This window comes from Ctenocephalides felis, unplaced genomic scaffold (genome assembly GCF_003426905.1).
Source record: "Ctenocephalides felis isolate EL2017-DRISC unplaced genomic scaffold, ASM342690v1 CF-g0.4_SCAFFOLD_01604, whole genome shotgun sequence".
Lineage (NCBI taxonomy): Eukaryota > Metazoa > Arthropoda > Insecta > Siphonaptera > Pulicidae > Ctenocephalides > Ctenocephalides felis.
In genome coordinates, this window is record NW_020537758.1 from 24,048,328 (window position 1) to 24,072,668 (window position 24,341).

General features: G+C 30.0%; 1 protein-coding gene across 1 annotated transcript; it reads left to right on the forward strand.

Moving 5' to 3' along the window:
* Nucleotides 1-17,304: 17,304 nt before the first annotated feature.
* LOC113373541 lies at nt 17,305-23,012 on the forward strand. Its single transcript, XM_026613832.1, has 7 exons — nt 17,305-17,534; nt 17,654-17,904; nt 19,366-19,619; nt 20,996-21,086; nt 21,943-21,992; nt 22,047-22,458; nt 22,519-23,012. Exons 1-7 carry the CDS (start codon nt 17,305-17,307, stop codon nt 23,010-23,012), a joined length of 1,782 nt encoding a protein of 593 aa, XP_026469617.1.
* The last annotated feature ends 1,329 nt before the right edge of the window (nt 23,013-24,341 follow it).

The following is a 24,341-nucleotide window of genomic DNA, read 5'->3' on the forward strand; positions in this document are numbered from 1 at the left end:
CCGGTATTCCAGTTTTAAAATGAAAAATTACCGAAATACCAGTATTGAAATTTTTCATCGGCATTGCATTCCCTATTAAATACCTATTGTAACAGTTTGTTTAAAATAAAATTAACTGCAGTAAATAATCATAGTGAACTAAAATACTAGAAACGGTAATTTAGGTTATGAGAAAACGGAGCGTGAATTTGAATGATTCTTCTTGTATTGACGACATAGAGAATTGATTGAATTTTTGGGAAAGCACGTGTAGCCATTTCGCCGCTTAAAAGTTAGACTGCAATGCTTCGTCTGCTCGCTTCGATATTTCGTCTCTAAAAGACTTGATTTGAAAAAATTTAAATTACGGTACGGAAGTTCCAGCAATTTGCCTCAAGGCACTTATTTCATTTCATTTATATCTATTTTAATATCCAAATATTCACTTTACAACAACAATTAACAGCTGCAAAAGATGTATTTAAACGCTTAGAAGGTATTAATTCGCAATGAAAGTTCTCGTGGAAAGCATGCCTTCCTATCTACTGTAGCAGCGCGGATCGATGATTACTACGAAAAGTCGGAGCGTGCGCCTTGCGCGTTCTACAAGAACGGCTTCCGTTTGTAGGTGGTACCAGAGGCTAAACGGCGCTTAGATGTTCAGTCATTGGTTGACACGGTTGCTCAAGCTCAAGATAGCACTAATGCAAATGACAGTCAGGAACACGCGACACGAGATTATTTGTTAGCGAATCGAGTGATTATTAGCACAAGCGCAAAGCGTGGTACAAACGACACAATACACTTATATACCTAGCTAAATAAATTCATATTCAACGCCGAAACAATAACATTGGAGAATTTTTCACAATTATCTTATATAACGCTATTTAGTTAAATCGGCCCAACGGTGGCAAAATCGATATGGACGTTGGTCAAGCGCCAACTAGTCCTGGGTTTACTAGTTCGACTCCCGCTCCTGCCAAAGGTTATAGATCTCAATATAATTTCAAGCGAAAGTCGCTCTTCGTGAGCATAACTGCAACATTCAAATAAATGGGCACATGGGTAAACCGATGGGTTGTCTTTCATGAAACACTGAGTTCAGGTTAGGTTCAAAAGGGTTAAAACAGTTCTGATTGATGTTGAAACCTTGTGTCCCGGGTTTTTAATTTATATATGTTATTAATACATACATCTTTTTGAGATAAATTTTAAAATTATGTTATATTTCTTAGATACTATGCGGGATTAGATATCAATTTTGCAATTATAAGTTTTAATAGCATAGTTTAAGGGAGTATTCTAGTGTAGAGCAATGAACTTTAGGTCATTTTTAATGTGTCGTAAAAGAAAGCAATAAATTTTTTTACTATCCATTTTCTTACTACTTGTGTTTACTAATATTAATAAAATACAAAACAAAAATAAAAAAATAAAAAAGTTGAAAATTGTAAAAACTGGCAGCTGATGAAGTGGGTGGTCTCAAAAAATTTACACCTCAGTCTTGACATGATTTCAGCCCTCCTAGCCATCGGAAATGCAAAAAATAAAAAAATTATTAATCTACAATGATGTCGCAATCGCCTGAACTAGCGACGAGTAAAAAATATTTTTTTTACAAATTGGCGACTGTTTGAAAAATAAAGTGTTTTTTTTACTTTTTTTTGAGATTCGCGAATTTTTTAAAAATAGTAAAAATTGGAATTTGAGGATAATCCTAGTTCGGGCTATAGATAGGTCTATAAACAAGACTCTCTAAACATTCCAAGTGAATCGGTCGATTAAAACTCGAAAAATCGTGTCGACAGTACTGAAAAAGTCTGTTCTGAGAAAAACGTTTTTAAAATTTTACGTGAAGACAAATCAGTATGGAGACCGAATCAGTAAAATGCCTTTATCTCCGAAAATAATCCAAATTTTCAAAAACCTTCTCGTACCCATATTCTTAGATAAACTTTGAAAATATGAAATAAAAAAAAATCGTTTTTTTTTTAATTTCTACACTAGAAATACCCCCTTAAACAACTAAAAGATTGTTGTCTGATCAAATTTTTTTATGGAAAAAGTGTTATGTGTCAATGGCCTTATAGTCAGATTTTGTGCTAAATGGAACATTACAAACAGTTTTTACCCCTTAATTTCTAAACGCGCAAAAATCAACTTGAAACCTCGACAAATGTTTTCTATTTTGATCAAGAAGAGTTGCATTTCGCGTAATGTATCACTATTCACCGTGTGTATAGTGTAAGTTTTTTTTCATCCGTGAGCAGGGTATCTAGTTTCTGTACGAAATATGATAAAGAATATAATTAATTTTATATAACTATTTTATTTTGGACGGGTTATGAAAGTTACAAAAAATGTTAAAATACACATTTGCTATAAATGTGGTGCTAATAAATCTACCAAAGCGCTATTTAGTATTCGACTCATCAAATAGTGTTATACTACATAGGTAGTTTCATTGAACCAAATTTTTGGATGGAAAAAGTGATATGTGTCAATGGCCTCATAGTCAGATTTTGTGTTAAATGGAAGATTACAAACAGTTTTTACCCCTCAATTGCTAAACGCGCAAAAATCAACTTGGAACCTCTACAAATATTTTCTATTTTGATCAAGAAGAGTTGCATTTCGCGTAATGTATCACTATTCACCGCAGTTGTACCTTTTGAACATGAATCGCATAAAATAACCCCTTTTAGCTTGTCACTTTATTTATGCGAGCAGGATAACCGTACAATGACACTAACAAGACCGCACGTTTAACGGGGCCGACAAGCGACCCGCCCGCCTCGCGGATTCATGACCCAAACCGAACGAAAACATGTATTGTCTAGTAATCAACAACAAGACTGAATATACAGCAGCCCCTCGACTCCCATTATGCCACCCATCTATCAATCAATCAAACACTCGAACAATAAATAAAAGAATTCTACCCAAATAATCAGTACTTATGTGCACATATTGTTAAAAGGCCAATGGTCATTTAAATATCAATAAGCATCAAAACGGATTAAATTTTCAAGTATTGATAAATTTATATATTTAAAATTTGCGTCCCTTATTTTAATATAAAACCCTTTTAATATCATTATAATGCGCTTGATTTTTTTCAAACACGCCTCTATTTTTTACATTTTGCGGCTTGTACATATAAACGACCCTATTTAATACTATAAAACAGTAACCCTGAATAAAAAAATCCATAGGGTGAGTTTTTTACTGTCTTCAGCTGCAAACTTTTTAAAAGTATTTCAATGTTCTAAGTAAAAAAATTACAGTCAATTATGCCAAAAAAACTGTAATGTAAATATTTTTCAAATTGAAAAAAAATGAATGTAATATATCTTTCACGCAAAGCTAAGCAGGATTCTTGACTGAATGCCAAATAAACTTGTTTTGTATGTTTGTTCAGGAAGGTCATAAAGTTTGGTGCGTGCTAAACGTGGTTTAACCTATGTTCCACATTAGAGATGTACAAACTATAATTTTGAACCCTGCAGAACCATTGAACAACTTTCAAAATGAACAGATAATATTACAACTGTCATAATTGTTTAAAAAAAGAATTGATAAGTATTTTTTTAATTTACTATTTTTATTTTATTATTTGCAGGTAACACATTAACCGGCTGTACCGATTATTATTAACACATATTAGCCGATTATATTGACGACAAAATATTTTAACTATGTCCAACATAAAATATTTATAAAAAATGAGAAATATTTATATCATATTTCTTACAGAAACTCAATTTAGGCTAAAAACAAAATAAATCTGAGCGTGGTGAGAATATAATTCAAATTATATTTTCATTTGTATTGCCAGGTTTAGTTTTGAAATCGTTCATTAATGTAAATAAGGTAGGAAAAATTTGTTTAAAATGAAATTATCTAAAAAGATATTATACAAAATGACGATCGTTAACGTTCTCAATCAAATTGTAAATTTTCAAATAAAAAATAATCATGATGTATTTATAATTATTATTTATGTTGCAAAAATATATTTTTTATCATTAACTAGTCGCATAAATTTATAGGGGTGTCAGGTGTTTAATATAAATTTAACGGTTCCAATTTCAACATCGTTTTGAATTTGACTCATCTTGATTGTTATTTAATTGATGAACTAGTTGGTTGAAAAGCGAGCAGGTGAAATATAATTAGCCGCTTCTGCTAAAAATCAATATGGTATATGTATGTAATATAGGTAAGTATATATCTATTTTTTATTTGCATACTGGTTTTTGTTACTATGCTGGTACTTGCTGTTGAGCACGTGCTCTTATCTCAGAGCACCTTGTTTTAAAACAATACACGCAAACGCGCGACGATAAAATAAAATGTAACTACAATTATGATACGCCTTTGCTTTCGATTGAAAACGTATTTCAGAAAACTTACATATATAATAATATAATAGATGTATGCGCCATGTTTTGATGTAATTCAAATTTCGATATTTTTAAGTATTTGTGCTAGCGAATTGTCCTGTTGCAATCAATTGGATTCAACTCAGGTATACTTATTACTGTTCTTATACTATAGTGGCATAAACAAATGTTTAAAATAAACACTTGCGTAAAAATAATTAAATTATGCCAATGTGCAGGTAATGAAAAATCAATTTTACTTATTTTTATAGTATTCATTTTTATCTTTGAATTTAAAAGCTTCATTATGTATTTTACATTTTTTACTCATCGTGAATAAGTTCATATCGAAACAATACTATTTATCATCATTTTTATGGGACATAGTAGAAATAAATTGGCTTACAATTGATTTTTAACTAATTATATCTTCTCACTTAAGTTATTAACTACATTTTTTTAAATAAGAAAAAATCTATTATAATTTTAATTAAATGGGGAACTATCTGAAATGAGACTAAAAATCGACTATATATTCTGAATCGTTTGCATTTTATAGATGAATGGAAACAATATTTCTGGATATGATTAAGAAATAGTTGAAAATGTCATCAATGCATTTTTGTCGAAATCGATCCGATTTGGAAAAGTGTGAAAATGTGAAATATGCATTATATAAAAGTAAAAAAAAATTTGATCTCCCATATCACAAATATTTTCAAAAAAGAAATCATTCACTTAACAAATAACTAGTGATATGAACAACACATTGAATTTAAAAAAAAAACGTATTTAAATCAGTTTAAAGCATCAACAGTTATCGTTTTGTTGCAAATCTCAAGTAGTTCTTTTTTCAGTGAGCATAGTATTAAACGTATTAGAAAATCGTAGGGTTTCCCATTCACGCCCTCGAACGCACATCAATCCAAGGCGTTCGCGCTCATTAGCCTTTTTGCGCCGACGGGCGGCATGGGGCGTTTCGGCGTGTGAAAATCAGATCGCTACAAAACAGGCGAGCGGCGCGCGACGCGATGATCGATGTACCCGCGTTCATCACAATCAACCGGTACATCACTTGTGTCCTATGATACAAAACCGAGTCTCAAAGTGTGGGAGAGAAAAGAATTCGATATAATGTTCCTGATTTAGCACAATACAATACACTTAACTAAAATATAAAATGTAAAATTTCATCTGCTCTTTCTTCATTGACTAAGAAAATGCTTATTTTTTTGCATATTACGAAAAATTACAACCAATTATCCGTAGGGTAAGTTATTGTAATGGGTCGAAAATCGAAATTGACAATTTTTACATTTCTCGACGTTTTAAAGGTTTCTGAACATTTTGGCATACCTCAGAAAAAATGGATGTGTGTGCGTGTGTATGTGTGCGTGTGTATGTGTGTGTGTGTATGTATGTATGGATACAAATTTTCAGTCACGTTTTCGGGCGCACGGATCAACCGATTTGAATGGTTCAAAAAACATTGGATTCCTATTGATAGGAAGAAGAGCTGATTAGTTTTTGGTAAAGGCAGGTGCATCCGTTTCGGAGATACGGAGCAAAGAGTGCAGAAAATAGAAATCGAGTTTTTGAGAGAACGGAATATCCGATTTGAATGATCTAAAAAACATTCAGTTAGTAATGACTGGGAGAAGTGTTCATTAGTTTTTGGCAAAAGCAGGCCCAGCCATTTCGAAGATACGGAGCTAAATGTGTAAAAAATGGCAGATTTTGAGAGAACTAAGCGTCCGATTTAAATGATTCAAAGAACTTTCTGCTTGTCTTAACAAAATAATTGATTTTGGAAAAAAAAATTTTTGTTTCAACTTTTTTTTTCAAAAAAAAAATTTCTTTTGTATATCGAAAATATTTCAGATTTTATTTTTAATTCTGACTAAAGTTCTAATATACTTTGAACAAATAATTTCAACTTTTCAATTCAGTTGATATAATTCTTATAAATATTAGACAATGTTACAATATTAATAATAATCTATTTGAAAACACTCAGTATTCCTCGAACATTTTGTTACGGTACGGGAAGTTCCAGCAATTTGCCTTAAGGCACGATGCCATACATCCAACTAGTTTTTTACTGAGATTGTGCTCGAATCCAACATGTTTGCTAAAAGCAAGAGGAACCCATAAAATATGAAAGAATCAATTTTTGCAGTTAGATAAAGTTGTTGAATTGAGATATTTATATCCTGGCCTATATAAATTATATATTTTTGCATGGCAAATTGATTACATCAATACATAAATTATAACAATTGAAAATAATTGTAATCATTATCATAATATGTAACTATACGATCCACCAAAATATTAGCAAATTGTAAATTATATTAAGGGGGTATTCTGGTCTAGATTTTGTTGTTTCTTGACATGTTCAAAGTTTTACTATCTAAGTATATTTGTACAAGAGGATTTGTCAAAATTAGAATTATTTTTGAAGATATAGTTATTTGATCACGGTAATCCTTCTATGTTTCCATCCTCCTGTCTCTTTCGATACGCTATCCATGATTTCTCAACATCTATTTAATCAATTTACTTGAAAATTTTATAGAGTCATTGATATGATATCCTAACTTCTACTAGATCGATTTATTTGAAATTGTTACGGTCTTCGATACAATGTCAACGATTTCTCAATTTCTACTAGATTGATTTACTTGAAATTTTTACAGTCTTCTTAAAAACTTTGAAGTATGAACTACAATTCTTCTTTCTTTGAAGTATACACTACGTTTGTTCGAAATTCAGATTATTACTGTTTTTGAAGAATTCGAGAATATCAAAGAAAGCTGTAAAAACATTTTATTCACAAAGTCGTTATTTTGATGAAAAGACATTTTTTGAACTTGTGGTCATACAAAAGCGACATTAAAGGATTGGATCATGGATACGGTCAGGTGTAATTTTTGAGACCTCCCACTTTCACACCTTGTTGAATTAAAACTTTTTGACTTTTTTTATTTTTTTCATTTTTCTGCATTCTCAAAACATTAACTTGTAAAAAAAATATTAAAAATATTGTGTGTCCATTTTTATGGCCTTTCAAAAAGCGCTTAAAATTCATGTCTCTAGACCAGAAGATCGCCATATATAGTTTATATAGTTTTTTTATATATATAGTTTAGAATAAGAAAGTTTACATAAGAAAATTATATAATATAATAAATAAAAACCAAATTTTCCAAATCCGTGCCCTGTACCAAACAAACACTACCAGTACGCGTTATGAAATAAACACCATTATTATAACGCGATATAAATAGCATATTGTGCCCGTCAGTATAGTCAGTAGTCGTCTATTTGTATTTTTTGTTCCACTTCTCGAGTGCACACTCATAAATAACCGACCGACCCACCCTGCAGAATCCTCACTCGCGCACATCGAGTACCAGAACGAGGGTCAGGAGCAAGACCGGGAAATAGACACACAGCCGGGTATACTAAGAAAAAATAATTTAGAGATAGAGATAGTAAAATAGAAACACAAATGTCTATTATTCTGAAAACCATAGGTCTTAAGCTTCTTGTAAATTATGTGGTTAAGGTTAAGTCTTGCTTATAAAGATTGCAAAGCGCACTCGAGTGCTAAAAGCAAGTGCAGAAATGCGTGCAAATAAATACATAAATAAACTCGAATTTATGAATGAAATCTCATGTAATACATTTAATAACAAATATGAATATTAAATTTAAATTTAGTTTTAATAAAAATCATTTCCTAATGTGAATATATCTCTATCCTACCAGAGCCCCGATTACAATCATTCCCAAAGCATATGTTTCCATCCCTTTCGCAATGGTCCCGAGGGCAAGTGTGTGAAAATATTGTTATTAATGATGGCATTACGCCTTCAACATTTTAAAACCATTTTATTTTAATGTGCTCCGAATTATTTAAGTGTAAGAGTGGCTCTCTAAATGCGTTTTTGATATGTCTGAAATAATTTGCTGTTTGTACTACATGGGAACGATTCGATAGTTTTGATTCAAATTTGATTAATGGCTATTTTTCGACAATTCGAATTGTTGAATGGCTTAAATATAGTTTATATAGATTCAATGTGTGCTCTAGCAGAAAATAGTTTGAAGCGATTTACTGTGAAATATAAATTATAAATAGCATTCTAAACGATTGTCTTTCACCGATTTTAGTACGATTCCTGTAATACTGATCAACTCTAATCGATCTTTATAAAACTTTTGATTGAAATTTGAGTGAATCTGGAATTTGAACTTACAACACAAGCTTTTATTTTTATTTTTTACATCAATCAGAACTTAACGGGGACTATGAGCTATTGTGCGAACTTCTTAACGACGTGAATTTTTATAAATGACAACCCAAACGGCTGCCCTATCACTATGTAATGAAATTAATATTACAAATTATGTAATGCCAATGAACTTTTATTTTATTGAGACAGCAATGTCAGGTGAGAGCTATTTTTGCTTGAAAATATATCGTAATTTTATGACGATACTGCTCGAGATTCAAGAAAGGTATCAAATATGGAACTTTTGACTGAATTCTATAGCTGTAACCACTAATAACGGTAACGGAAAAACCCTCAAAACGCTATTAAAAGCATAATAAAGCTCCTGAAAAAAGATGGAAAGAATGGAAGATGTGGAAAATTAGACGTTGAACTGAAAGTTAGTAAATAAAGCAAGCAAATCGCAACTTTTATATAATGTGTTAATCTTCAGACAAAGTAAACTTCTCTCAAAGTGTATTATGGAGGTTAAAATAAAAATTTTACGATTCTAATTACTTATTAGTCAAAGCACAAGCACATGGCGTAATAATGGGAATACGCTAGACGCATAAAAGTGCACATCTGCGCCTACAAAGTTCAAAAGCAAGTTATGGTTGCACCTTGCAATTACAGCAAAAAGATAGACGACGGACGACGGACGGACGTAAAACTATATCGGTATATCAACGCAATATGGAAATAATGCGTGTTCATAATAAATAGCTTATATTCACGAGATATCGAACGACTTTACGAGGTCTCAAACAGTTACCTTGAATAAGGATTTGAAAACAGTTTTTCGAACACAACAGTGTTAAACAGTTTGCTGAAGACACCTTGAATACATGCCCTAGTTACCCATTTAACTTAGCATAAATTGAGAGAAATGAATCCTATAAAGATCTACTTCTTCAGCTAACTTGAAATGAAAAAAGTTCTTCGTTACTTAGAACACAATTAGTACATGAACCATTTTTACAGAAGTCGTGTGAATGAATTATTAATATTTTTAAAATTAATTAAATCCATTTAAAAACAATAATTTTTAATTAAAATGTTAAGAATATTTCATGAAATCTGGGTGACGGTGCTTTCCAAGTGCGCTTTAAAATATTCTAAAACTTACTAATTATTGTATGAAAGATTTACATTAATTTTGAAGAGAACAACTAACGCCATAATAACTCCGTAATAAGTTTATTAGCAAGTTATTATGCCTTTAGTTGTTCACTTTAAAATTAATGAAAATCCTTCATAAAATAATTGGCTTTTTTAAACTACATACTTTTAATTATCGAGAATGCCATGAAAAACAGCAAATTTTCTAAAACAGTGCAGTGTAAATTCAAACCTTATAATCTACTATTTCGAAATTCATTCCATTAATTTCCTGATCTAGGTCTTAACTAAACCTGAATCAGAAGTGTCCCGCTTCGATAAATGGTGACAAAGGTTTTTCACTTGAAAATATAGATTATATGTTTCCTATTGCAAATAATAGGAAACTGATTCAGAATTGCTGCATCAATTAAAATAATTTCCCTACTACAAAAATAGTAATAATAATTTATTACAAAGAAATTGGACAATTTGGACATTATAGGAAATGGCTTATAGGACTCTTAAGTTCTAATTGCTGTTCAAATAAAATATAAAAAGATTCATACTAAGCAAATAAAATGACAATCGAATTATAATAGAATAGATTTCTAATTCAATTTAATGCATGGTTTCTAAATCTATTTGCCTAAAGTTTTTTTTGTATTATTGGCTTTAATCTGAAATAAGCATTCAATTGACAGAAGCATAAAACTATTCATAAGTACCTACTACTTTTTTTTATTATGAAGTATTATTATTTCAGGAATAAAAATTTAAATGCAACACTCGGCCGTAACTGCCCGCATCTTTTTTCTTTTCCAACGAGCATTTTATATGTGGCGTGCGAGCATTTATACTTTTGTGGGGCAAACTGAATGTCAGATTAGAGAAGTAGACAAAGAAATTATGTGTGACAAATTTAATAAAATTCCTTTTAGAAAATTCTCATATAACTGGTTGGAAAATGACTAATAATAAAAAAATATTGTGAAACTTGCCTATAGAAAAATCTAGAAGATTATGTAAATCAATCTAGTTGGATTATGTGAATTAAAGCAAATATCTGATGAGAAAATTGTGGAATGGTAATTTCTTGTTTCAATTAGATTTATATTGATTTCAACTATTGACATTCAATAAATACAGTATGATAAAAGTAATATTATATTGCGAAGTTGATTAGAGCTTTCTAACAAACTCAGTAATATCAAATCTGTTATTTGATTTTTATATGAACTGAAATATATATATATATATATATATATATATATATATATATATATATATATATATATATATATCTATGCATGTCTATCTATAAGTCTATGTGTATCGTACATTCAAAAGTCCTTTCAGAACACCCCAACCTCAAATATCAGAATTAAATCCTGTTTACTCTCGACATATCCTATTTACACATTTATGTACATCTGATCTCATACATATTGTATTAAAACCAATCCATTTTGTAAGAATTGTCAGGAATAACTGAGAACATTAGGGAGGAGGAATCAATTGAAGCAATTGACGTTGATTTACTTTATTCATACTGTCAGAAATTCAGCTGCAATCGTAACCAAAATATTGATAAAGTTAGTGAAAGTGGTTTTAATAAAGTGAACTCTGTTATAGAAAAACTAATTTAAAAATAGTGATAGCATACTACACTTTTTATATTTTAATTTGTGAAGTAATATTTAGTAGTACTTTAGGATACAATATAAACTATGTGTACTACAATGCATCATTCATCAACGAGTTAACCCAAGTTTAACGATGTAATAAATTATTAAAATAAAAATAATATTTAAAATCATTGAATAATTTTATATTCATGTATGAAATTCAAATATATGCATTTGAAATACGCTTTATTTTAAACTTTAAGGTATTAATGAAAAATGGTTCAAGACATCATATTGAAATTTTGCAAATTCAGAATGAAAATGAGAAAATTTATAATAATAGCCAGAAATAATTTGAATATCTGTGAAGTTGAAAGTGACAATGAGTGAAACATATCGCACCTCCGCCAGAAAAAAGACAACAATTTTCACTTAGAAATATAGATAGCAATATGTTTCCAAGTGAAAATAGCCCTTCAGCCCAACAGCTCATAGGACGTAAGGTTCTGATTGCGGTTAAAAATATAATAAAATAAAAAAAATGCATATTGCTATCTTAGATCAGAATAAACTATTTGAACACACGCGGATTCAATTCAGTGCAATTTATACTTCACAACATAGAGAACTTCCAAAAGTCGCCCCTATTTTGACTAATTCCATTTTTGTATTTTTTGTTTAATAAATTTAGAAATTACGACAGTAATATAAGTATTATAACGTAAGTATAACGTAAATTATAGAAATTTACGTCAAATTTCAATATCAATATCTAATTGGAATATAATAAGCAAAAAAGTGATTTCTGAAAAAAAAATGAGTTCGGTAACTTTTTTGCAATATATTCAAGTCTAAGCAAATATATATATATATATATATATATATATATATATATATATATTTGTCTCACACTGTTTGGAAATTGGGAGCTTTTAAGTGCAATCTAGAACTTTAGTGAAAATGTTACAATTTTTTTTGTTATTGTGGTTAATTTTTATTTTCCTTGTTCATTTAAACTTTGGAACCCTAACCGTAAACAGCATTTATAGGACCACAGTGCAAAATAATGGCAACTGCCATTAGTTTTCAAGAAATAAGACTTTTTATTCAACTATGACTTTAAAATTTGTAAATGGTCGACTTTGAAAAATCCTACTTTTAATAAAAAATGTACTGAAATATGTTGATAAGTTCCATCAAAAGCTGGCGCATTGAATCATGATTGTAAAATGGTGAAAAATAAAATCCACAAAATCAAAATGGGCTCGCCCGTAGGTCAGCGGTTAAGAGCGACAGGACTTGTTTCAGAGGTCCCGGGTTCGATACCCACTTTGAGCAACCTGTTGTCAGGCAGTAGTGACAACGATTTTTACTTCAAAATATAGATAGCATTATGTTTCCAAGTGAAAATAGCCCTTGTCCGACATTGCTGCACCAATAAAATGTCAGCCCTATTCGATTAATTCTAACAACAAAATTATCAAATATGGATGGATTAACCATTGGGTTACCATCTAAAATAAATACGAAGTAATGAGAAGTTTCAGCCCAACAGCTCATAGGACGTAAGGTTCTGATTGCTGTTAAAAAAATATTAAAAAAAAAAAAAAAAAAAGATTGAAAAATTGAAAAGTCCTACTTTAATAAAAATGTACTGAACTATGTTGGTAAGTTCCATCAAAAGCTGGCGCATTTAAAATTGTATGGAATAAAATCCACAAAATCAAAAAATTGAATAGTAAGCAAACCTCAGATATACATTAATCTTACATTATTAAGCAATGTAAGTAAATAGCATATTCGTAGAATATATTACGTTCCCATTAGAACATCATATATAACTTATGCGTAACATATAACGAAAATTATTCAGAAATGATAAAAATTTTATTCTCCCCGTGCGTAAGCTACGGGCGCTTTACGCCGAATGATTCCATGCGCATGAACGAGAGCATTTCATAGCAATAGAAACCTCTCTACACGAACAACAGGAGATGTAATACACCTTCGCGATCATAGTATACACACCGTGAGTTCAGGTAGAACTGGGTAGAACAGCGCCGGCCTACTCGCGCATCCCCGGCCAATTGTATCGTGAACTGGGCGTAGTAATAGACCGGAGCTTAAAGATACCCCGATTTCCTAGCCAATGCGGCCCGGGCTCCGCGGAATAGGGTAGCGTAGAGCTCGTAGTGTAGGTCTAGCTGTTTCGATGCGCGTTGCGCACTATTTAGTCGCTTTTCACAAGCCGAACAGTAAACACACAACATATTCTCATACAAACTTTGCGAACTAAACAGCTTTCGTAAGGATAAAGCTTTCATGTGCTTTTTGTGTATAGTTAAAATAGTGATTTTAAAACGATAATATTGGATTATATTATATGAACGTGAAATGACTGTTAGTTATAGTGTCGTCAAAAACAACGTAGAAGAATTATAAAACAATCGTTATCTGGAAATGGTTATATTGTAAGTAACACAATTATTTGATTTATATAAATACTATGCACTTTTATAAAAACTTTAAAACTCGTATTAAGGTATCGATAAACCAAATCAATTAATTCATCGTACTAATTTGCAAATTTGTGATTATCTCATACAAGTCTAATAGTATTTTAAACAATTTGAAATCAGTTTTAAAAAATTATATTTTGTTAAAAATTTAAAAAAATATGTAATACATTAAAGTATTAAAGCAGTAATATAAATAATAATAAAGTAGTAATATAAATAATGTAGACGCTTGATTAAACAAACATAAGTTTATGGATGTAATCTCTATAGTAAACATTATTTATTGAATAGTATAAAATAATAAGTAATTACTATTGTATTATTGTATAAATAATTGTATATATATATATATATATATATATATATATATTAGGGTGGTCCTTAATATGGTCATTTTTGAATTTCCTTGCTCCCACGGGCTCAAATGGTTCCAAATTGATAAAAAACAATTCTCTGGAAGTTTTAGCTCTTAATATTAACGTTTAGATAGAGCGCAATTCAATCAAAGTTTGTATGAAAAGAGCATAGAAAAAAATTTGAAAATTAAAAAAAAATGTTTTAGGTATAACTTAGCGACAAATGAATGAGTTTTATTCATTCATTTGTTCGCTAAATTACATCTAAAAAACATTTTTAAAATTTTTGAAAATTTTTCCATGCTTTCTCCATACAAAACTTTGATTGAATTGCGCTCTATCTAAACGTTAATATTAAGAGCTAAAACTTTCAGAGAATTGTTTTTCATCTATTTGGAACCAATTTGAGGTCCTGAGAGCAAAGAAATTCGAAAATGACCATTTTAAGGACCACCCTAATATATATATATATATATATATATATATATATATATATGATCAATTTTTTGGAGGGCGTAATATCAAGTAAAACAAATTGAAGATTCTGTAAAGATTTACAGAAAGTACATGATTACAAAAAATTAAAAATTCTTCGAATTTCTCTACAATTCGTTTTAAAAAATATTATATAAAAATGTGACCACTGACACTGAGTGCTTTATTGCTATTAATAATTACTCACGTGTTAATTGTCATTTTTACGTATAAAAAGAATCAAAACCACTGATGATAACGCATAATCTTGCGTCGAAACGTATGAAACAATAAAGATATTATAAAAATCTTTACTCCAATTTTTTTGCTTGATGTTATGCCCAATCATACATTTCAACATCAATTTTAACTACTCTCAACATATATAATATGTTTTATAAATATAACTATTGAATTAATGGTATTTACTATAAAGATTACACATTAAAGATAAATAAATATATAGTATTTAATTATTTAACCGTTCAAATATCTGGATGATTGTAAACGTATCCAGAACAGTGTGAAAATAATAATTCAACATCATCCACATGCTTGATTTTCATCGAGCAGATTTCCAATTCATAATATACAATATCAAAATAAAATCGTCCAAGTTATTAGCACAAGTTCAAAGTCTGTTACCATCAGACCCACCTGGCGATGTTATTCCTTCAATTTTTCTTGACCGACTGACACACCGTACAAGAAAATACTCAATACTCGTTTTATAAATCAATTCAACCTCCCCCTACGCGAGAGTTCTCGTGAGTATCTTATATGAATTTCAAGAAAACCAGCTTTCTGTAGTACTACCTGTTCATGCAACACGATGCATCGGTGTGTTTAAGATGTAAATAAAGGAAACGCCGTGCGACAAAACTATAAATCGCTGAAGGTGTTCTAATAAATCTCTGAATCGTTGACAAGTGTAGACAAACGGACAAGATAATGGAAATGATCTACTATCAATTAGAAATTTTATTGAGATATGGCTTGGGAGTTTTAGGCAGGGCTGCACTGAATAATTTGGTGCATATGTGTTTAACTTTGATTATTGACGTGTAAATTTTCAAAATTTAATTATATCAATAATGATAAGAAACAAATCTTGTTCGCATATAATAATTTTGACCAGAACAAAGAATACTGCAATATTCTTGTAACATTATCTTTAAGATTTACCTTGAACGTACGACTACTACAAAAACTCGATATGTTTTGAGGCATGAACATAGTTTGGTTGGTTTTACCAATTAAAATTTTTATATAAAAATATAAAATCAGGTGTGTACCAAATTTTGTCCACCCCTGTGTCATTCAATCCGAATAACATATGTATACAAGCATATCAAAAGTGAAGAAAGATAGGTTTCTCTGTGTGGTCGAATGATTATAAAACACATCTATCATGAGCGAAGAAGAGCTTCATCAGATGCACAATAAACCCATTGCAACAAATTATAAACCTATTGTATATGGGATCGATTGAAGATTCAATAGTTACATCAAAGACATAAAACAAGCATTAGATCATTATCTAAATGCGACACACGTATTCAAGAAGAACTATGAGTATTTTGGTGATTATTTGTAATTTATTGTGTTAAAGGGAATACACACATAACGAAGAGAGTTTCTCACAATGTAATTTGATGCTTTACATCAAATTTCTTAGAAACCTCAATATACATAACTATAAATTAGTTAAATAGTTGATATATATATATATATATATATATATATATATATATATATATGTACATCATACATAGATAGTACTGCAGACTGTGAGCTGAGTTAAACTCCAACTCGATTCAGGGAAGAATAGTGTGCTAGATTTCCCATTGCCATTTCACACCGCAATGCTCGAAGTGGGCTATTATCAATTGGAAACATATTTTTGATCTATATTTTAAAGTAAAAATGAAAATCGCAGATGCAGGGTTTAAAATTACACCATGAAACACATAGTTTTTGGAAAAGGCAGGACCAGCCGTTGAAATAGAATAAAAACAGACTTCTATCCAGGGCATGAATTGAGATTTTCCAGAAAAAATATTGTCACTATGACTACAAACCCAAAAAGGATTTAAAATTTGGGTCATTTTCGTAAACGGAATTTCTTGGAATATTTTAAAAATCGTTTAGAAAAGATTCTTAATTTATTATTCACAAATGTCAATCTTACAATAAATGACATGTTTGCTTTTAATATCATCAAAACAAAACATGTTCTTACGTCACACTAATTTGTTGTAGTACGTCACGCAATGAAAATTTAAACTTATCCGCAAGTAATGTATGATGGAAAATTGTATTAGGAGTAAGAAGAAAAAATATCAGAATTTGCTGAGATTAAAAAGAAGAATGAAAAAGAAAAAATGGAATGAAAATAAAAAAGTTGAAAATAATTTAGATATTTGATAGAAAACACCAAAAATTGAAGAAATTAAGAGGAAGAAGAACATGGAATAGAATATATATAGATTGAATATGATATAAAAATTGGTATAGAATGTAAATAAATAAAATATTATGTTCGTTTCAGACATCCCAGCCCCCCGTCGGCGACTTCAATGTCCGCGATCACCAATACCGACCGGCAGCACTTCCAGCATCAAACACAGCTCTACCAGGCTTCTAGTCATGGACCTCACGGTCAGATAAATAATTACCACCAGATCACGCCTGGTTCACCAGCTTCACCCAACTCAAGTAATCACACGCAAACACAAATCGGAAGTTCGCGGACGTCCGCAAGTGGAAACACTGCTGAGTGGGATATTAATGATACAGCTGTACCTAGGTAATTTAAGTAATCGATTTTTAGACGAGTGAAAAATTTGCTGTGTAAATGTACATTCGAGTAAACCAAGGAAATTTAATTTTATAATTGTCGATTAATTTCAACTTATAATTTTCCAGAGTATCGGAGCATGATCAATGGAGCGAATGGGCAGATGGGCATTGTAGACTTGTTTACCCTGCTACGAGTGAAGAAGCCAAAAGGCATGCTAGTGGTTGGGCTATGAGAAATACAAATAATCATAATGTGCATATATTGAAGAAAAGTTGTCTAGGAGTACTCGTCTGTTCGGCGAGGTGTAGGCTAAATAATGGTGATAGAGTTCATCTAAGGCCTGCCATTTGTGATAAAGCAAGAAAAAAGCAACAAGGTAAGTTGTAAAAAACTATATTGCAAATTGTTTATATAACATGTATATCAGTATATATTGTCAACATATATACATCTGATAATTATTCAAGAAATTACATTTATTTCTGTTTATTTGCACATTATTTGTAGTACATTCTAGTACTTTTATAATTTAATGTATGAAGTAGTACTTGAAGATTCAATAAAGGTATTTCTTTAAAATTGTACTATGTTAAGTCAGTAAATTTAAATGTTAAATACAGGATTTAACTTAAGATAGAAAGCAAAATGCTTTATTAAGCATAGCAATTTTGACAAAGTTTGATAGAAACTATCCTTATAGGGATATGCATATCCCGCTTTAATACATATATGTGCTAAATACTTTTGAATAAAATAAAATTAAGTAAGTATAAAATGTCACGTATGACAAGTTTGACTTTATCTAAAATTGCATTGTATTTTAAAATTGTATCTTGTGATAAAGCAAGAAAAAGCAACAAGATAAGTTGTAAAAAACTATATTGCAAATTGTTTATACAACATGTATATCATTAGATATTGTCAACATATATACATCTGATAATTAATCAAGGAATTACATTTATTTCTGTTTATTTGCACATTATTTATAGTACATTCTAGTACTTTTATAATTCAATGTATGAAGTAAGTAGTACTTGAAGATTTAATAAAGGCATTTCTTTAAAATTGTACCATGTTAAGTCATCTTAAAAAGGAACAAAATGAAGTACCAGAGTAGTAAATTTGTTATATAATAATTCAATATGAAGATTATATTGAATACATAATGTTTTAAACATCTGAAATATCTGAACTAAAATCATTCAGATATATAATTTTTTTTTTATTTTATTTTAATTACAATCTTTCACACATTAGGACATTGAGTAATTATAGACATATTCTTATTATATAAATCTTGAACGGCAACCCAATAGTTGTCCAGTCCAGTTATGACTAATTATTATACTCGAAGTATGTACTGACATATTATATGTGCAAATATACCCACGGGAGGCGATTTTCACTTGAGGCTATATTTGAAATCTATGACCTCAAGTTGAAATTTGACATCAAAGTTGCCTGATGTCAGGCTTGGCGGTAGCGGGAATCGATCCGGCGAACCTGGAACTAGTTGTTGCTAGCCCACGCTCTAACCGATATCGCCACAGATACATACATAGTAATTTTTTATACATAAAACAGTATTGCAAATAAATTATTGCATCTACTTTGCAAATTTAAATGTTAATCACAGAATTTAACCTAAGATAGGAAGCAAAATGCTTTATTAAGCATAGCAATTTTGACAAAGTTTGATAGAAACTATCCTTATATGTGCTAAATACTTTTGAATAAAATGAAATTCAAAAAGTATAAAATGTAACGTATGACAAGTTTTAAGTCACAAATTTATCTAAAATTGTATTTTATTATAAAAATGTATCTTCTTCAGGTAAACCATGCCCAAATAGGCAATGCAATGGTGGTCGTTTGGAAATCCAACCATGCCGGGGGCACTGTGGATACCCGGTGACGCACTTCTGGCGACACACGGAGCATGCAATTTTTTTCCAAGCTAAAGGAGTCCATGATCACCCAAGGCCAGAGGCCAAGAGCACCAGTGAGGCTAGAAGAAGCTTGGGGGCAGGCAGAAGAGTTCGAGGATTGGCCGTGCTTCTGGCAAGAGAAGCAGCTCTTGGTACAAAGGTGAGATGCAGGATTACTAGAATATATATTGTAAATATATTAATATTTGTTGAAAATCGATCGATTTTCATTTTGATTTGTTTGAAGGCATTTTTAAAATCATTTAAGAAATGCTGATTATAGATATCAGTTTAACAGAACTCAAACGTATTATTCTGAAAAACCAAACATTTCTTGTAAATCTATCGATTTTATTTTGATTTGTTTGGAGGCATGTTTAAAAAGATTTAAGAAATGCCGATTATAGCTATCAGTTTAACAGAACTCAAACGTATTATTCTGAATCTTTCAAATTGCAATGACAAGTTGCAATTTAACATCTATAGAAATTGAAAATTAACTTAAAATATTAAAAATCCTGAATATAAGGATAAAGTGCTTGCACCTTGAAAATATTTTTTTATAATATGTTTGAGCAACGTAAACAAATCATCTGGTATAATATAAAGTTTGTCACATATTATAAATGCAAAAAACTACATTGGTATATTACTCGATTTGGTATATGGTATATTATATTTATTGCAAATAAATGCAACATATATACTCTGCTGTTATGTTCAGAAGATCGAGTAAAATACACAAAGCTGACATTACGTGGCGTAACTATACTATCTGGGGCCTCTGGGAAATTCTCCTAATGAGGCCCATGGAAAACTTTTGATAGGGCACTATCAGTAAAAATCTTCACTGTAATCGGTTTAATTTTACTCAATTACATAAAATCTTTTTACCGGAACGCTAAATTCAAAATAACAGTTACAAGAACCGGTTTACGTAAGTGTTTCGGTTTCGTTAGAGTTCCAGTTCAGCAGAAAAAAATGTTCCGGAAGCCGGTTCGTTCCAGTTTTTGCTTCGGTTTAAGTTCGGTTCAAACCCTCGTTCATAATTATACACATAAAAAATTAAGTAAAAAATTAGAAAAAAACGGCCTTATCTTTTTTCAATAAGTCAGCCAATTCTTATCAGAAATCATCTTCAGTTCCGGCCGCGTTCCTAAGCTAGAGTACTTTTAACAACAAATGATTACTTGAATGTAATCGTAATGAAGTAAAATAATCTAAGTCAAGAAATTTGCGCAAATCAGAATAAATAGTTAGTTGCACTACTGACTGGAAACATGTTCATCGAGTATATCATATACTTTTATTCAAGATATATGTCAAAACTGACATGTTATTATTTACAAATTACGCCATATTGAATGTGATTGACAGGTAGCTATCGTGAAATCAAAGAAAGTAAAATCTACATAATGTCAGGACTCATAAAAACAACTATCATAAAAAATTAAAATTACACTAATATGCTGTTATGTATTCAATGAGGTAGCATTTAAATTTAATCAAAACTAACAAAGATTTTTATACTTTCAGTTAATGTCATTACGATCGTCGAGACGACAAAAGGATTATTCCATCAATTCTACTCCACAGCCCCCGCCGCTTATAGCTGATAGCGATAAAGGTAAATAATAATAAGTGTCACTTACCGTTTTTGTAAATTTTGCACCACCGTTACACAATACAAATTATATTTACTAAACACTTTTCACGTAACTCTCTTGACTGAACGTCTTTCTAATAATAAAGCTATAACTACAATGAACAACGCAACGCGATTGCAAATTCCATGCGGAAGCAGTGTTGCCACCTGTAAATAATTTAATATATTAAAAAAGTGTTGCCTATAGTAAAGTAATTTCCCTAAATTAAAATATGATAAGGCTTATCGTAAGCATATTACACACAAAATGAATATGATTTTATTTTCATTTTTGAATCTATATTATTTTTGAAAAAAAATAATATTTATGTTGTACTTAGATCTGTTAACCAAGCATTTTAAAAATTATATAATAGAATATTAAATTTCAAGCTATACAACTTCTTCACCTCATTTTGGCAACTTTTTTAAATTGATCTAATGAAATTTTTTGTATTTGAGTTAATCTCAAATTAAGTATGTAATATATAATTATATAATTATATATTACAATTACAATTAGCTCGTCGCATATTATATACAATTATGATAAGGCATATTATATACAATTAAAGTGCGATTTTATTTTCAGTTTCGAATTTATATTATTTTTTAAATAAATTAATATTTATTTTGTACTTAGATCTAACCAAGCATTCCAAAAAATTATATCATAGACTATTAAATTTTAAGCTATACAACTTCTTCACCTCATTTTGGCAACTTTTTTTATAATGCATGAGTTAGATTGAACTCAAATTAAGTATGTAATATATAATTTGCACGTAGTAGAGAGTTTTTCTTTTAATTATATGGCTAATTTCTTTCGTATTTTCAGGTTTCAACTGCTCCTGCCCTCCGTTTGAATGTTTGTGCAATAAATTCCAAGTACATAATGAACAGTTCTTAAATCCTCAAATATGCGAATCCAATGAAATTCAGGTTTCAAATGCTGGCAACGTAGATTATACTTGGCCTCAGAACCATCAAAACTTGCAATTTATGAGTGGGCAACCAAATACCGATAATTCTTATAATGTACAAACCACAGACCAATCAAATTATGATTTTATACCCTTTACAACCGATCTATTTCAACCAGAAGAAATATTTCAGTTAGATCAACCTTTACGAAATGAATTTTCTCAAGTACCCCAGCATAATAACTTAATTTTGTCTGCCTCTAGTCCGACCACACTTTTAGACCTAGGAAGTGGAACAATTCACAAAGGGAATTTGAAAACTGAAAGTTTCTGGCACAAACAAGAGATAAACCTAGAAAATTCAATGCTGACAAATGATGATAGTAATAATAGTAGTTTCTCTAGTCATTACAATGCTACATCCGAAAAATATATAAACACGAATAATAACATTAACATACAAACAAATTTAAATTATTCTGATAATACAGCCTGTGATCTCGATAAACTCCAATTTTCAAATAATATGGTCATGTTCCAGTCCAAAGATAATGATAATTATTTTACACAAATATTAGATGGTAGTTGTTCAAAAAATAGTTTGTCTTCTCCTGAGACTGTAGTTTATTATAATAATGAATTTAAACAATATCAATGTGATGTAAATATAGGAAATGATGAAAATATTCACTCAAAACAAAGGCAGAATGAAAGTGATTACTATCTTCGCGATAAAGCTCCACCATATTGTAATATGTTTCAAAGTGACTCAACTACAATAACATCTAATAACGCTTCAAATATAAATAATACAGCAAACTATGCACAATATGGAATTTGCTTACAAAATAGCATCGATTCTTCAGATCTTGTAAATTATGAAAACTTAGATTACAATAAATCATATAATGTACACAATGATTCTATGTACCATATGCAACACAGTTTTTCTCAAACATATATACCTGTCACTGCTAGTAATTAAGTTTGTAAATATGTAAATAAAGTATTGTATATTTTTTACATTTTTATTTCTTTTGATTGTTTAATTCAATATATATGTATATTTATAAAAAGTATTCAAAACACTATATCCAAGCATTTATCAACGTAGAAGCAGAACAAATTCACTACAACATGTAGATTTTTAAGGGACAAATAGCACCATAACATATGTCGCAAATCATTGGTATATATGATTAACTATGTTAACTTTGTCATACAAAGGATCGCTTCTATAGATTTCATATCTTAAATATTATCAACGCATGCAAATATAAATAAGTGATTAAATTAATCAAGAAGTTCACATAGATTTTGTTTAACATGATACACATGCAACTATTTTCTCAAACAAAATTCATATTTACTATTTACAAGAAAAAACTTATATAAATATGTTGTACAAATATTCACAAATTTAACAAGATATGGCATGTGGTTCTATTCTAGCGCACAATTAATTGTGCAATTAACAAGGTCAGTAAACAATACAGGCATTCATATCTTATTCCTTTCGATATTAAAAATAATGGCGAACAAGTTATTATTGAAACTTCAAAGACTTATAGAGTACATATTATGCAATACATCATGCAATCAATGATGGACTTCCATGCCGGATATAAAGCTAGAAGGCCTTAATAATTTAATTTTTATCAAATTAAACTTACATGTAAATAATTATAAATATTAGTATAAAAAATAATTTGTATGCTTATTAGTAATATTCAGATAAGTTACTATTCCGAGATAGCCTCTAATGAGATCTCAAAATATCATGTTGCTGAAAAATCCATCACTGTTTATGCCACTAACCATGTTCAATTTGCAAGGACCCATTTTTATTGAAATTTTAAAATATAGACAAAATTCTCTCCATTTTCTTAACACAGCCTTCAAAATAATATAATTTGTAAGTAGAAATATTGTTCTTTTTTTAAATATTAATGGTGAACAAAAATATTACATTTACATAGACATCGATACATTTACTAATATTACATGATTTCATTATGGAGACTCCACTTAGAAGAGCTAGCAACATTGTCATATATATATATATATATATATATATATATATATATATATATATATATGCAATATGTTGATGTGTCCTATAGTTTCTAATCAGTCGTTTGCAGCTCTTCCATTTTCACTAAATTTTACATGAATATCGGAGACCATATATCAATCAACGCTTACACAATTCACTGGTTTATGACAAATAAATATAAAAAGACTATCAGAGATAATACCTTATGTCACTAATCTTTCTTGAAATCATTTGATTAATATAGGCCATAATGATAAT

Bases quoted from the DNA above. Each gene is read 5' to 3' on its own strand.
- LOC113373541 (XM_026613832.1), top strand. From the start codon at position 17,305: ATGTCCGCGATCACCAATACCGACCGGCAGCACTTCCAGCATCAAACA. The intron at 17,535-17,653 runs GTAATTTAAGTA...ATAATTTTCCAG, and splicing joins AATGATACAGCTGTACCTAG to AGTATCGGAGCATGATCAAT. The intron at 21,993-22,046 runs GTACATAATGAA...AATGAAATTCAG, and splicing joins GTTTGTGCAATAAATTCCAA to GTTTCAAATGCTGGCAACGT.